Here is a 14,349-nt window from a genome sequence, read left to right as displayed (position 1 = left end):
ATAATTAATGTTGCTTATATTATTGCAATTCTCAGTGGAGAATTCTCTGCCTATCTCTATCTCTATCTCTGCTGCACTTGCGGTACGCAGAGAGGAGACTCCAACTTAATTAGAAGCCTTGTCGCAGTTGAACGCAATTGTTCGCCTTTGTTGTTTGGACTGTAACAGGAGTCGGAGCTGACACGACTCGGACCTGACTTGGCTCGGTTCGTTTTTGGGGTTTTGTCGGTTTTGGTTTTGGTTGCACTTTGGTCAGTCACTTGGTTAGTTAGTCCTTGCCACCGTCATGTGGCATTTAAAGCTGTGAGTTGCACTTTATGGCACAAGTTGTGTTGTTGTTTTTGTCACAAAAACCGAAAGGCAAAGGTGAAAGGTTGTCTGTGCACACGAGTGCAAAGTGAATGCATTGGAAAAGCAATTAAAACTTGGCAACTCTCTTTTGTTTATGTTTCTAACAAACAGCTTTCAGCTGCTTAGCCTAATGCAAATCCTGAAGACAAGGTCGAGCAGCATTAACCTGTCTTAGCTCTGGTAATAACATATTTACATATTTACATCAATGTGCCATTAAATATTTAAGTGCCATGGGTTGAGGGCTGCTCTTGCCTTTGCTCTTGGCCCCAGGCCACATCCGCTTTAAGTTTAACCGCACAACTTCCGCCAGCCATAGAACTTGACCAGCTGTGCGCGTACAAACTTTCAAATTTAACAATGAAAAAACGCTGGGGAAAATTTAAAAGGCAACAGCAACAACAAGAGCAACAACGACGACTCGCAACAAGCTGCAACTTAAGCTGTAAAAACTTTTGCAATAACTCTTGTGCGGCTGGGACGAAAAATCTGCGCGCATCCATAAAAAAAAAGTGGGAGCTTTTGTTGTTGTCGCTGGGATATAAAAGCAAAATTAACGCAACGCATCGACATTCGAGGTGAACTCTCGCCGGAGCCGGAGCAGGCACCGAGTGGCAAGAAGAAGTCCAGTAGTGCAAACAACGGGTAACCAGCGTCATGTCCGAGTCGTAAGTCCGTGTCCGAGCCGCAGAGGCGACCAAAGACGCCACCCCCTTTAGTAAAGGGCGTGAAAACCGCGTAATAATAAAATATGATATGAAAAACCTTGTAAAGCGCCTTTCAGACAATTTATAACAGCAACGGCAACAGCAGTTGGCACAACCCGCAGGGGAAAGAAGGGTTTGATGCTGCCGCTGCTGCTGCTGCTGGTTGGCTGGCAGCTGGACCACGGACTGCTCGGTATTCGATTAAAAATAAAAGGCAAATAAATGCTGTAAATATTGGATTTCGTTGGCTGGCAGGGAGCACATATATATATACATATATATGGCACGCCCACACGCGGCACAGTGGGTGCAGCATAAATTGAAATTGTTAGTAATTCAATTAATAAAACTGTGTTGTTGAGAGAAAACTTTAAAGCTTATCTGACCTTTGGTTAAATCGATTAGTTTGGTTTCAGCTGGTTGTGGGATTTGTTGTGAATCATGGGAAGAATTGATGTTCGCCCCTTAACTTTTGGTATGTATCTGACTGCAGCGTTTTATTCAAGCTCCAAGTTATTTGTAGTAGTCATATCAATAATCTGTCAGAATTCCCAACACAACTGCCTGTTTAGGAGTTTCAGCAGGCATTGGGCTCTTTTTCTGCTCTATTTCTGCAGCTGGTTATATTTTTTTAACTTCAAGCAGCTGCAATTCCGGCTATTTCCTATAAGCCATAGTGCAGCGAGTGTAGAAAAGAAATCAATTTTTTTCTCGAAAGATAGCCCGAGTTTCCTTTAATTGCCCAAACTGCCGTTGTTGTTCCGGTATCTGACTAGAGAATCCTATAGATATGCACAGTTTTGCCAGATATTTATATAACTTTCTAGTACATATTTGCAACTAATAGTCCTCTATTCTATTACAGTCTGCCCATGACTATCGCCGCATAATATGTTGATATATTTCAGGGAGTTTCCAACTGTTTTAATTATCACAGGAGCATATCTTAAACTGCTCCTCAGAGTTGTTGTTTGTTCTAAATAGTTCCAATCTTTACACGTTGCATGATAAAATCATATTACCCTCTAAAAGGGTATAATAAACATCTGAATGAGCATGTGAACATTTTCTTACAAATTTAACCAAATTATTTGATATACACTTCAGAAACTTAACCAACACTTAGTGTGTTGTTCCACTGTGCAAAGTGAAGATTTGTTTGCCAGGCGAATGGGTTGCAATCAAATTTATTGCGCGTCGAAATGCTGCCAACAACAACAACAAAAACAACAATAACAATGACAACAACAAAAGGAAGGACTACAACATCAACAAGGACAACAACTGCAACCGCCACAGAATCGACAGCAGCAGCAGCCAAACGGAAGCAACGCAGCAACAGGAAGGCCCCAAAGTGGATAATATTACAACCCAATGCTGGACCCTACCGGGCTGTTGGATATTGAAGCGAGATGCCGGCCGCCGTTGGCTAAGCATTCGACAGCAAGCGGACAGGAAGTAGGTTGAGACGGAAGTGTTACCAACCCGCAGCTGTGGTTCTATATATACATATATATATATATATATCTACTCCTTTTTATTGAAATATGAGCGCCGGCAAAGTGCGTTGGCTGTCAGCTGCCTTTCAGCTGTTGCTGCACTCTGTGCACCCGCACAGTCCCGCCCAGTTTTGCGCCTGGTTCTGGGCAAATGTCAAGTGTCAGGCGGCGGGCAGCAAATTGTGCGGATGGGCTTAAGTTTACTGCTTGCGGGCCGCCAAATGTCATAATGTGCATCCCTTTGATGGCAACTTCGTGTCACTTGCAGTTGCCGTCCACATTAACCAGCAGCAGCTGCTGCTGCTGCTGCAGTAAGTGCTGCTACTGCTGTTGGCTGCTGCTGCCACAGTTTTTGGTTGTTGGACCAGTTTAAAGCCGCATGTTTTTGGTAACTTGCGTTTAAGTCAGTGCGCCTGACAATGTCGCGGCTTTTTGGGCCACACGGCGCGTATACGTGATGCGCATTTTTGTGCTTCGCTTTTGTTATTGTTGTTACTGTTTATTTGCCTTGCTGCTGCTGCTGCCGCTGCTGCACACTTTGTCACTTTTGTTTTTACGCTTCCGCTTTATTGAGTTAATCGCTTTATGTGCCCCCTGTTGGACAGCACTCTGACAGCAAAGGGGAGCTACTGCTGGGAAACAGGATCTGATATAGGTACACACAGAGACACTCACTCAAGTTGGGCATCGCTTGGCATTCGGTATTTGCCATTCGACCATGTTGGCCTTTCTGCACTTTCTGCCAGCTCAACAGTTTTAATTAATCTGCATCAGATAGTTGGCAATGCACTTACCCCTTTTAACCCTTTCCTCTCCCTCCCCGCTGCCTTTTGCAGCTCTTAATCGCTGGTTTTTTTTTGCCTGCTTGTTCCTTTTTCCAAACAATGTTTAATGTGTTTTTATTGATTGCGTCAATATGCGGCGCTTTTGTGTATTCACATTTTATTGTGGCCGCTATATAAATATATATAACCCGGCCCCGCCCCCCGACCAACAACCGCCCACCTATGCGTGTGTACAGCTGGAATTTTGATTGAGCGCGCATTTGTTGATTTATGCGCAGCAATTCGGGAATTTATGTGCGGTCGTTGAAAATGCAAAAAAGGCTGCCATGAAAAGGCAAAATACAAAAAAAAGAAATAGACGAAAATTAGAGAATTTCACATGAATGCAAAATTGGGGTATAATTAAAATATTTGAATTTCACATTGAAATATGCTGGTGAAGAGGTCGACGAAAATGTGTCTTACATTTCTTTGATCGTTAATGGAACTAGCTCATTTGTTGCATGGATCAATCAGATCTGATTTCTATATTCAACATAGGTTGACAGATTAAAATAAAGAAAAATGAGCTCAAATCTTAAATCAATTAAGATGTACGTTAAAATTTATAATACACGAGGGCAGTTATGCCCTCTCAGTACTATGTGTACTCTTCTTTTGCTATATCTTGCAAGTTTATGTGCGAACTGTTCACTTATATATCCACAATAATTGCCCAAGACCCCGTCTAAGCGTGCATTTCGGTTTCCTAGCCAGTCAGTCAGTCAATTAACTCAGTTATTTAGTCAGGACAAAGAGTTTTATATAAGTATGTAGATTAAGTTTATATTGCCCCTTTTACAATCTCTCTGACCGTTGCCCAGGCCAAAATAAAGAAGTATTCCGGAAAATATTTAGTTTAAAATGCAACTTCTTCAGAAGAAATATGCAATCGATACGCACTTTGAATATAATTGGTAAAAGCTCAACTCAAACTGAAATTATGCATAGAACAAGCACATTTATCTATGGTTCTTATTATTTCATCTCTTGAATAGAGCGTATTTGGTTTGTTTCTGAGGAAAATCCTTGCAATTTGTATTTGCTTTCATAATTCGCCTGTGGGAGGTTCGCTTGTTCTCTGTGCGGAATTGTAGCAAGCGGTCACATAATGTTGCATTATCTGCAATACATTTGCATAACACTCATACGCCCCATGAGCATCAAGTCAGCCACAGCAGAGACAGAGAAGGAGTGGGCAACGAGTTAGAGCGAAAGACAAACTAAATATGTAAATAATATTTCAACAATAATTGCTTTTGAAACTCAAGTGCCAGAGCTAAGCGTCCATCCAGCCGTTTGGCTCGACTCGGTGGTCTTTTCCCCTGCCTCCTACTGTCTGTCAGCCACGCCCACGCTCAACTCAGCACCAGTTTCTTGGTAGTTTAAAACAAAAGGGAATGACCAAGTGCTGCTCCTGCTGCTACTGCTAAAAATAATTAAAATTTAAAACTGAATAAATGCACAAGAATAACATTTACATTTATGCGTTTCAAATGTCCCTGCCGAGTCTCTGCTGCCCTGCTGCTATGCTGCTCGTCGTTTAACAAATAAATTCAAATTCAACAAGTTGAGTGGGGGGCGGCGGGGGGTAGTCAGTTGAGAGAATAGAAAACATATTTAAAATTAAACTAATGCTTATAGTTATTGCAAAACTATGGCGAACTCAAATGCCAGTGCACATTGAATTGCAATGAGGCAACTTGTCTCCAATTGATGCTGAAATGACAACTGAAATGTCATGACAGTTATGCATGCAGCTGACAGTCCGGGCGAGGTGGATTGAGATGGGTTGAGGAGCTGGGTTAAGAGTGCTATTTTAACAACTTGAGGCAGCTGCAAGGAAGTCGTCTGCCTGCCCGCCTGCCTGCCTGCCTGCCCGCCTGCCTGCCCGCCTGCCTGCTAAATTTGATGATTATCTTCTATATGTCCAGGCAGCACCGCAATTGAAAAGCAACTACTACGAACTCAGCCAGCAGTGGATAATGGTGCGAGTGGGTTCTGTGAATTTGCAGTTGGCCAAGCTGCTGACAATTGTTTTTGCCCAGGCAATTGGATTTGCGTTGAGTTGCGTATTGTTCGCATGCTGATATGAATGCCCAACGAGCCAAAGGAGCGAGCGAGCTGCAGCTTAATATTAATATTAGTCTTTGACAATGGCACAGAACTTGACTCCGAAGTGGTTGTCAGTGGGCGCGCAATGGAAGTTGCCAGCCAGAAACTGCAGCCAGATAAGGAAAATGGCAGATATGGGAAATGCCATTTAAGTCGAGCATGTTTAACTAGCAAGCGTTTACAGTTTACTCGTCTTTGCCTCTTGAACTAAATACATGTTATTAACTTTAGATTCAGTTACAAGTAAAGTCCTTCCATGGTTTTTGGCTAAGCCTTAAATGGTTGCCAACAATGCTACATACCAAATTTCAGCTAAGGTTTTCCCAGATTTATGAAGCACTTTTGGCACAACTGAACAATTTATTTTAAATGCTGAGTAATTGATATATTCTGATATGTCTAGCACTTAAATTTCCCTAGATATGTGTAGCACATAGAAGGAGAGATATCCGACCCCATAAAGTATATATATTCTGGATCAGCATCAACAGCCGAGTTGTTATAGCCATGTCCGTCTGTCTTTTTCTATGCCAAGAAGTCTCTCAGTTTGAATTTGAGTTGTTAGAAAAAACAACAAGTTTTCGTCACACTTAAATATTGAAGAAGGAGTTTCCCAAAAAGACATTATAATTAATTCTTAATCAATAAGATGTAAATATTGTATAAAATTCAGCTTCGTTCAATCAGTCAGCATAAAAAGTTTTGTCTAAGCAAATAAATAAACGAGCTTTTAATAAACGGTGACTGCGTCGTAATTATGAATGGAAAGGTATTAAAAGCTGACGTTTCACACAAATTCGTATCCCAGCCCTAAGCCAAGCATCTTTCACCTTTTCAAACACACACAACAAAAACAACAACGACAACGACAGGAAAATGCAATCAACGCGTCCTTGACAAAATAAATTTGCCAGCCACTTTTAAGCTTTTCGGGCAACAGTCGAGAGCACATTTGAAGCAAAAGAAAAGCCAATTATAATTAAAACAAATTCCATTTGGCCTTATCAGCGACGAGTTATCAAGCGCGATAGCGGCCCAGGGGAAAAACTTGCACAGTGTGGCAGGGAGGGCTGTGGGGTGCAGAGATTGTAACGAGGGCTACACAATCTACTATAGAGAAAATGTATTTTTATTTTCTAGTTGCCGCAGGGCTGCGCACTAACGACACTCAAATCAAATGCGATAATCTATGACCCGAGGGGCAGACAGGACGCAAAAAGGCTGTCATGAAACAGAAAACCAAAAAAAAAAAAAAAAAATCAGAAAAAAAGGAGAGAAATAAGTAGCCGCACTTTATATTTATGAGTAGCATTCGCATGCAGCTTTAATGGCCAAGTGGCTGGCCAGCTGAACGACAAAAAAAATAAGTAAATATGCGCTAGCCAAGTGTGAGACTTGAACATACCCTTTAAATCTATCTGCAGTAAAATAGTTGTGATCAATATCTATTGTTATTTTACGCAATTTCTCTGAAATTTTTTCTATTGTCTTTACGTGATTGGCTTTGAACCCTGGATTTCGTGAGAGTTGTGCGGGCGACAAACCTATATGCTTCAGCTTACCAAACACAAAAGTCAGGCCCGCAAATGTCCTGTCAGTTATATATAGACACACATTTTAAATAAAAACAAAAATATAAAAAAGAATAGTTGTAAAATTTGCAGACTATGAAGAAAAAATTAAGAAAATAAAAATAATATGAAAACAAATCTTAATTTATTTATGAAACCGTTAATCCCTTATCATCACAAGTACAGGGTATATGAATCGGGCAAAAAAAATTGCTACGAGTAATGGAAAAATGAGTGACTCGCCGTCTGGACAGGGGACAGGTGGCTGGTGGGGAGCTGGTGACGCCCACAAAAATACATTTCCTTGGATTATTTAACTACTATTGATGGTGACGACGGCGAACGGCAGGACATTGAGTAGGACTAAGGACAAAGGACGTAGAAACGTCGAAACGCTGCTGAATGAATGGATAAGTGAAAGGCAAACGAACGAAGAACAGAAAAACGAAACGGAACGAATGCCGGGGGCACGGGGGGGGGGGGAGGCAAATAAAAATAAAACGCAAAGGGCGCCCGCGGCCCACCCAAAAAAGGGGGTGCAAAGCGGCGGGAGGGGCGTGGCGACAACTCGTAGCACAGAAGCCACGAAAACCAATGCAGAGGAATCGACAATCAGCTAAAAAGAAAGAAGCAAAAGAAGAAGTACACGAAGCGATTTTGGGTTACCTGGGGGCAGACAAAAATAAATAGAAGAAGACGTGGCATCGACTGTGGCTGAGGCAGAGTAAGGGTAGGCCCGGTTCGGTTATTTATTTGCTCGTTTATTTTCAGCACTTTTCGACGCATTTATTAGAAGTTGTTGCCGTAAGCGTTGAGCAAAATAACAACAACAACAACAAGAACCACAGGGAGCAGGAGAAGAAGAAGCAGCCACTTGCTATTTGGGGCGGTGGCGATTGCTTTAAGCAGGGTATTTCGAAGGTGGGTGGTTGCCTAATGGCTGCTTAAACAAAGAAATGCTTAAGCAAAAAATATGAAAGACAAAAAATATATATTAGGTTAGACACGCACGCAAAGAATAGAAGAAAGAAAAGCTGAGCAAAAAAAACCTCGACGATATCAGCGCCATCTAGTGCTGGCAATATGAACTAGCTGACACGTTGTCAGCGTCAGGCGTTTCTTGGCGAATTGAAAATCATTTGTAAATCAAATTTGAAAATGCTGCTTGGAAAGCAGATAAAAGGATGCACATAACGAGGTGGCGGGGAGGAGGGGAGACTGTGAGTTAAAGGCTGCTTTAAAGCATCTCATGAATCTCATGGGGCTGGCAGGGGGAATTTTGTGGGGTTTTGTGAATTTGTTGCTGTGGCAACGGGAAATTTGTCAAATTCAGCGAACATCATTCGTCATGACTTTCATGCGCTGATTCCGATTCAATTGGGTTTTGTAGATGGAGATGGGCAGATATGCGAGCCCTTCCCCTAGCATCCACATTGGGTTTTGGTTGGGATTATTGGCAGCGAACTTGCGTGGGGTCTGACATTGGGGCTTTGTCAGGATAAGCAGGGCAGAATGTTGACTGGCTGCTTCTCCTGCGGATGATGATACTGCGGTTTTGCCGGACTGACTGACTGACTGACAGACAGACAGACAGAGCTTAGCTTGACTCTCGACTGTCATTCACGAACTTCTTAATTGTTTGTTATTAATGATGCCATTGTTGTTGTTGTTGCTGTTGCTGCTGCTGCTGGCTGTCAAATTGAAAATGACAAAAATGAATGGCCAGACACAGTCAGTTAAGCTTTGGACTGACTTTGATGAATGCCGCCTGGCAACAGCCACAAGAAAACTAATTGATTGCCCCTACCTAAGGAGATGGCCACACCATACACACACACACTCCCTCAAAGAACAGCCTACAAAAAGCAATCGCAGCAAATTAATACAAGCACTTTTCACGCCAATCACACACACAGGCACACACACACAGTCGGTGTCCATCGAACTTGAGCAGCTGAGAATCGCAGAGAGAGGCCGAAGCATAGTGCGTGCTATAAATAAATTGACGCTCGAGCAATTTTCAATAAATGGCAGCACTTGTCTTTGGGAGTGTCGCCCAATCCAAACAGAATGCTTGACAATCAATAAGGCAAAGCTCAAGGGGGTGAGTTGTGGGGGCTGGGGGTTGCTCGTCTATTATTCGAGTTAATAGAGGTAGTTTTTGAAGTGTAAAACGCTTGAAAACCATTTGGATTTTTGATGGGCGCACATAAATTTGCGATTATGCGGTTCATTACATAACGAAGAGCTCTCATCGATGTAATGGGCACAGTTTGCAGACTTTTCCACAAACTTGCCTTGCCTCGGATTATGTTTATGCTTTGGCAAATATTTGTTTATGCGGCTAAAGTCGCTTTGACTTATCGAAGTTTGAGTCGGAAACGGCACGAATATAAATTATAAACTTTAACAGTTTACAGTTGTGGTTCTCATTAACATTTTTAGACTATTTTAGGTACGAGAAATGCGCAGAATAAGTAAACATTATTTGGTGTATTAGCTTAGCCTGGTTTGGAGGACATTGATGTAGTATATGCCGATCCTAAAAATTTTTTTGGTATTGTAAAGAAGATCTACGAGGTACGGCGACTGACCCAATCACGAACGATGCTAGAATAAATCCGCCTGCGATACTAGGAAGGATATGTAGAGGTGGGTGTCACTGGGATTGCTGGGGATTAGCTCCGCCCGCGACTATGCATTCAGGAAAGATTAGTCCTACCTGGTTTCCCATGTCGAATGATGAGAAAGACTTAATATTTAATTGCACTTAATCTCTATTCCTTATTACTATTATTTCCAGTGCTAGTCCGGCTGCATCGCTACTCTTAATTATCTCCATCTAAGCTTACTGTTGCGCACGTCTTGGCATCTCCTCTAACTCTTAATCGTAGCCACACCTTAGCTCTTCTACATCCCCTAGTGTTCCTTATGCTGGTCTATTACTCACGGTAGCTTGATTCAAAGTGAGGCTGATACGCAGAGAGTGTCGAAAGCTTCACCATGCTTCACCATGTTTTTGACCCTCTCTCGCGTTTTTTCCCCGTGCTGAAAACTCCTTGCTTAAGCCTAATTACTCCTCCGCTCGTCCTGTTAATATAATCCAAGCCAGAGTTGCCATTGACTTAATATTTAATCTACTCACTCCATGTGGCATATTCATGTTATTCATCTGTTTCTTACATATGTTTTCTTATATTTTTGTGACCCCGCGTATTAATATTGTTTCAATTTAATCTAAACTAACATCAATGTGTTATTTTACTTTGAATTTTAAAACCGCGAGAGAAATATTTATAGACGTAATATCGTATCCACCAGAACACTATGATTGGTAATGTGTCCAGTAATCCCTATGTTAACAATTTCGTGTGGTACATCTAATTTACACCAGCCACGCCCAGTTGGCCAGATTTGATGTGCCCCAGTGTTAAATCTATGTGCAGGTACTCACCGTGGTTGTGGCCTGCGTGGTGGCCGTGTGCGGCGTATAGGCGGCATATGCCGGTTGGGGCAGTGGCGCCGTATAGCGATAGGCCTGCTGGGCGACCGCAGCGGCGGCAGCGGCAGCAGCGGGTGCATAGCCCTGCGGTGTCCAGCTGGTTGCACCGCGATAAGGGGCGCCCGCTGCTAGAGCGGCGCCAGCAGCAGCAGCAGCTGGGCTGGTCATGGCCGGTGGACGCTGTGGGATGGCCCCTTTGAGTGCTACGGCTGAGGCGGTCAACGGTGCGCCGGGAAAAGCGCTGCGCGGCGTTGGCGGTGCGGCTGCGACGCTAGCGGCACTGGACGAGCCCTGCAATAAAGAGTAGAGGCGATTCTGAGTGAGATATACATTGTATATAGTGTAGAATTCGGGTGTGCGTGCGTGTGTATGTTTGTGTGTTTGTTTTGCATGCATAAATAATGCAGCGCATGGATTTTGGTTGTTTTTCGGTAGTCATAAATAGAAACCACAGCACAGCAGCTGCCTCTAACGGTTGGCGAAGCTTTGTTTACCGCTGGCAAAAACCGCCATGACATCCGCCATGACACACACACTCACACTCACACACACACACACACATAACCACAGATAGAGGCTGCAGTTTTTTTGTTTTATTGAGTGCCAGCTCGTCACAAAAACGAAAACAAAACAAGAGGTAAACAACAGAGCGTGGGTCATAAATAAATTTTTGCACTACGTGTGGGTGTGTGGCAGATGCAACAGTCGTGCGACAGCCTCGTGTGTCGCTCTGTATGTGTGTGTGTGTGTGTGTGTGTGTGTGTGTAAGTCCTTGCTGCCTTGTCGCGCTTCCTGTGCTCCAGTTTTGCATTGCAAATGCATTTGGCTCGCAGAAGCTTTTGGGCCATTTCTTGCCCTGTTCGTTTTTGTTGCCAGCAGGCTATAAACACAAATAACTCTAGGTTTTTCCTTATATTTTGTTTTATGTATCAACTGATATATTTGAATGCGCTGAACTGGGCGCGCGCGCACACACACACACACAGATATTTTTTGCACTGCAGTTTACAAGGTGAATAATTTCGTGTTGTGAATTCGCATTTCTTTCCTCTAACCATTTTTTAGTTTTGATTGCAACCACAGCTCGCAAATTTGTTTTTGCCGAAAAATAAAAAAAAGGCAAAGCCGGAAACAACAAAACGCCATTTTGTTTGGTTGATTGGCTCATCGGATGCGAATCATTCTCATAGCTTGCCGGCGCGCTGCAACGTGCAACTCGCATCGTGCAACTCGCAACGTGCAACGTGCAACTTGCGACTTGCGTTGCGTGTTCTTTGATTTTTCGACTGCGAAAAAAATATGGCAAATGTTTGGATTTGGTTTTGCGTTTTGGGTATTTCAACGTCGACGCTGGCATTCAACATTGCCAGTTAATTTTTGTGTACATGCAATTTGAATGCGGTTGCGCCACTGTCGAAGTGATGGGGCAGGGGCACGTCGGGGGGGCGGGCTGCTCTGTAATTTGGCAGCAAAATGACAGAAGAAAAGTGGAAAAAAAAGTACAGCTACGCTTTCAATTTGAGGTGCTGCAATTTGTGGCGGTTGTATGTCAAGTTCTTGTTGCCACAGAAAAAAATAAACATGCAACTTGAAGTTGCAGATTGCAGTGGGTTTTGAGAGTACATATAGTAAAGGCAGCGCATGTAATGAGGTATGTAATTGTTAATGTTACATTTTAGCAGGTAGGTAAATCAGATCAGATCCGTCCTTAAATAAAAAGCTCGGTGAATACAATTTGATGGTTGATTGGAAACTGAACATACAGCATAATTTCGTTTGCTAATTAGAAGTTAACAGATAACTTTTTTAATTAGAAAAAAATGTAAAAGTAGACATCCTCGGATTACGGTTCCCTTTTATTATTCAACAGAATAGTTCAAATGTTTAGCTGAGTGGTATTTTCAGTCAACTCTCAGCCTGTACACACTTATTATTATTGGTTCGATTCTCACTGTTGGTGTCCGTCTCTCTCCCTCTCTCTTTTCCCTTTTTAAATGACTACTATACTTTTTAACTTACTCCGTCGTAGTTTAACAGCCCTGTTCTCACAACTATGTAGTAACTTTTACCTAACTCTTTGTTTAGCCTACACAATCTTAGTCCCGGAAATCCCTCCACCTTTATTTTTTACTGTTCTTTGTACCGCACTCGCCTTGACATTCAGGCGCCATGCTCATTCCCTTTGTATTAAGATTCTTAGAAGAAAACTTCCTCTATAGCTACCTCTCCTATTTAGAACTCGAATCATTCCCTTTGCATTATGTTTTTTATTACATACTCGTCGATAGATACTTATCATATTTAGTTCTATAATCTTTCGTATTGTATTATTATTCCTCGTCACAATTTCCTCTAAAATCCAATCAAATTTAGGACTCGAATCTTCTCTTTTGTATTACGATTCTTATTAGGTAGATCGTCACAATTCCTTCTAAAATGTTAACTATAGATATTAACAGCTGAATTTGTAGCATCTCAAAAAATTTACCTAAATGCTACAGGATACGCTTCCGCATATGTACATATAACATTCTAAGCCAGAATATGCCCGCCTCCTTAAAATGGCAAGCTAATAAGACGAAGAAGTTTTACGGTTATGCGCATATCCCCAACTTCCTAACTCCCATCAATTGCTTCAATTTTGGGCCATAAAAACGAACTGGCAAACATTTTAAGCGCACAAATGCAATAAATTTAAGCCGCTAAATTAGACACGTTTGGCACATTGTGGGAGCCGACACCCAGCCCCTCCCCCACGTAACTAACACACCTACACTTATATAGCTATATATATATATATATATATATATGTACTTTTTATATATATATGTACTGCTGCAATTGCTATCGCTCGTTTCACGACAGTCGCAGGCCCCGCACTTCAGCCCCGTCGCCTGGTAAAAATAATCATAAAGGTAATTATTTTATCGTCCGTTGAAATTCGCTTAATTTCGACGTCGGCTGAAAAATAAAATAAAATACGAAAAAAATAAAAAAGCGACGAGGCCGACTAATGGAAAATATGAAGCTCAAGCGCCTAGTTCGGCTGCCTAACCAAAGGGACGTAAACATGGGCGCAAGGCGAAGGGAAGTGGAGGGGGGGGAGTAGCAGGGCAGCTGTGGCACCGCAGCAGACAGCAGGAAGCAACAGGGCAGGGGGGAACGTGGTGGGCACAAGAATGAGGACGTGATTAATTATCAAATTGGGAGCCATTATCGCGTGCACTTCGTGGAGGGTGTTATAAAGTTTGTGGCACACGCACACATAGACACAAACACAGACACACACACACAGACAGGCACGAAAAAGGGACTCTATTTGTTGCCGCATGCCCTGCCCTGCGCCTCGTCTCGTTTCGGCTCGTTCCGTTTCGGTTTTATTTTTGGTAATTTCGTCGCGTTTTGAACATTTTGTTGACGCTTTTGTTCTATTCTATTAGATATTTTCGTTCGCCGTTTTAATGCAAAGAGCGTTACGTGCCACGCCCTCCAAATTTTGCTACTGCTTTCTAGACAACGTTCTGGTCGTGCCCGGCTACTGCTACGCGGCGCGCCGTCTTTCTGTCTGTCTGGCAAAGGCAAACAGCGTTCGGGCCAAAATCAAGCGCAAAATATTAATGATAATAATTTATTACGAACTGACAGGTAGACAGGGCCAAAAGCAGGAGATGGGCTGGAGGGAGGTGTCGCTGTCACGCCTTACTCATGGCCACTGATAAACGTTTTGTGATTAGCGCTCCAATTGTTGTTGTTGTTGTTGTTGTTGTTGTCGGCTGCTGC

General features: G+C 42.6%; 1 protein-coding gene across 20 annotated transcripts in view; it reads right to left on the bottom strand.

Annotated features, from left to right (window-relative positions):
* Positions 1-14,349, bottom strand: part of shep (alan shepard) — a 156,209-nt gene that overhangs the window by 66,020 nt on the left and 75,840 nt on the right. For 4 of the 20 annotated variants that reach the window (XM_064691492.1, XM_064691489.1, XM_064691493.1 and 1 more), the window contains exon 1: positions 10,522-10,853. The exons of 1 other annotated variant lie outside the window; for it this stretch is intronic. In XM_064691492.1, the coding sequence (XP_064547562.1) occupies positions 10,522-10,737 (216 nt within the window). In that variant the 5' untranslated portion in view covers positions 10,738-10,853. Of the gene's footprint in view, positions 1-10,521; positions 10,861-14,349 lie in introns of those variants that run through there. 15 more of the 20 variants (XM_064691491.1, XM_064691504.1, XM_064691488.1 and 12 more) reach the window with 6 other exon arrangements.

The sequence above is a fragment of the Drosophila montana genome, unplaced genomic scaffold (genome assembly GCF_035044405.1).
Source record: "Drosophila montana isolate Dmon_TW-CO22-7 unplaced genomic scaffold, ASM3504440v1 contig_3438_1, whole genome shotgun sequence".
Classification (NCBI taxonomy): domain Eukaryota; kingdom Metazoa; phylum Arthropoda; class Insecta; order Diptera; family Drosophilidae; genus Drosophila; species Drosophila montana.
This window is presented reverse-complemented; position numbering and strand designations above follow the sequence as displayed.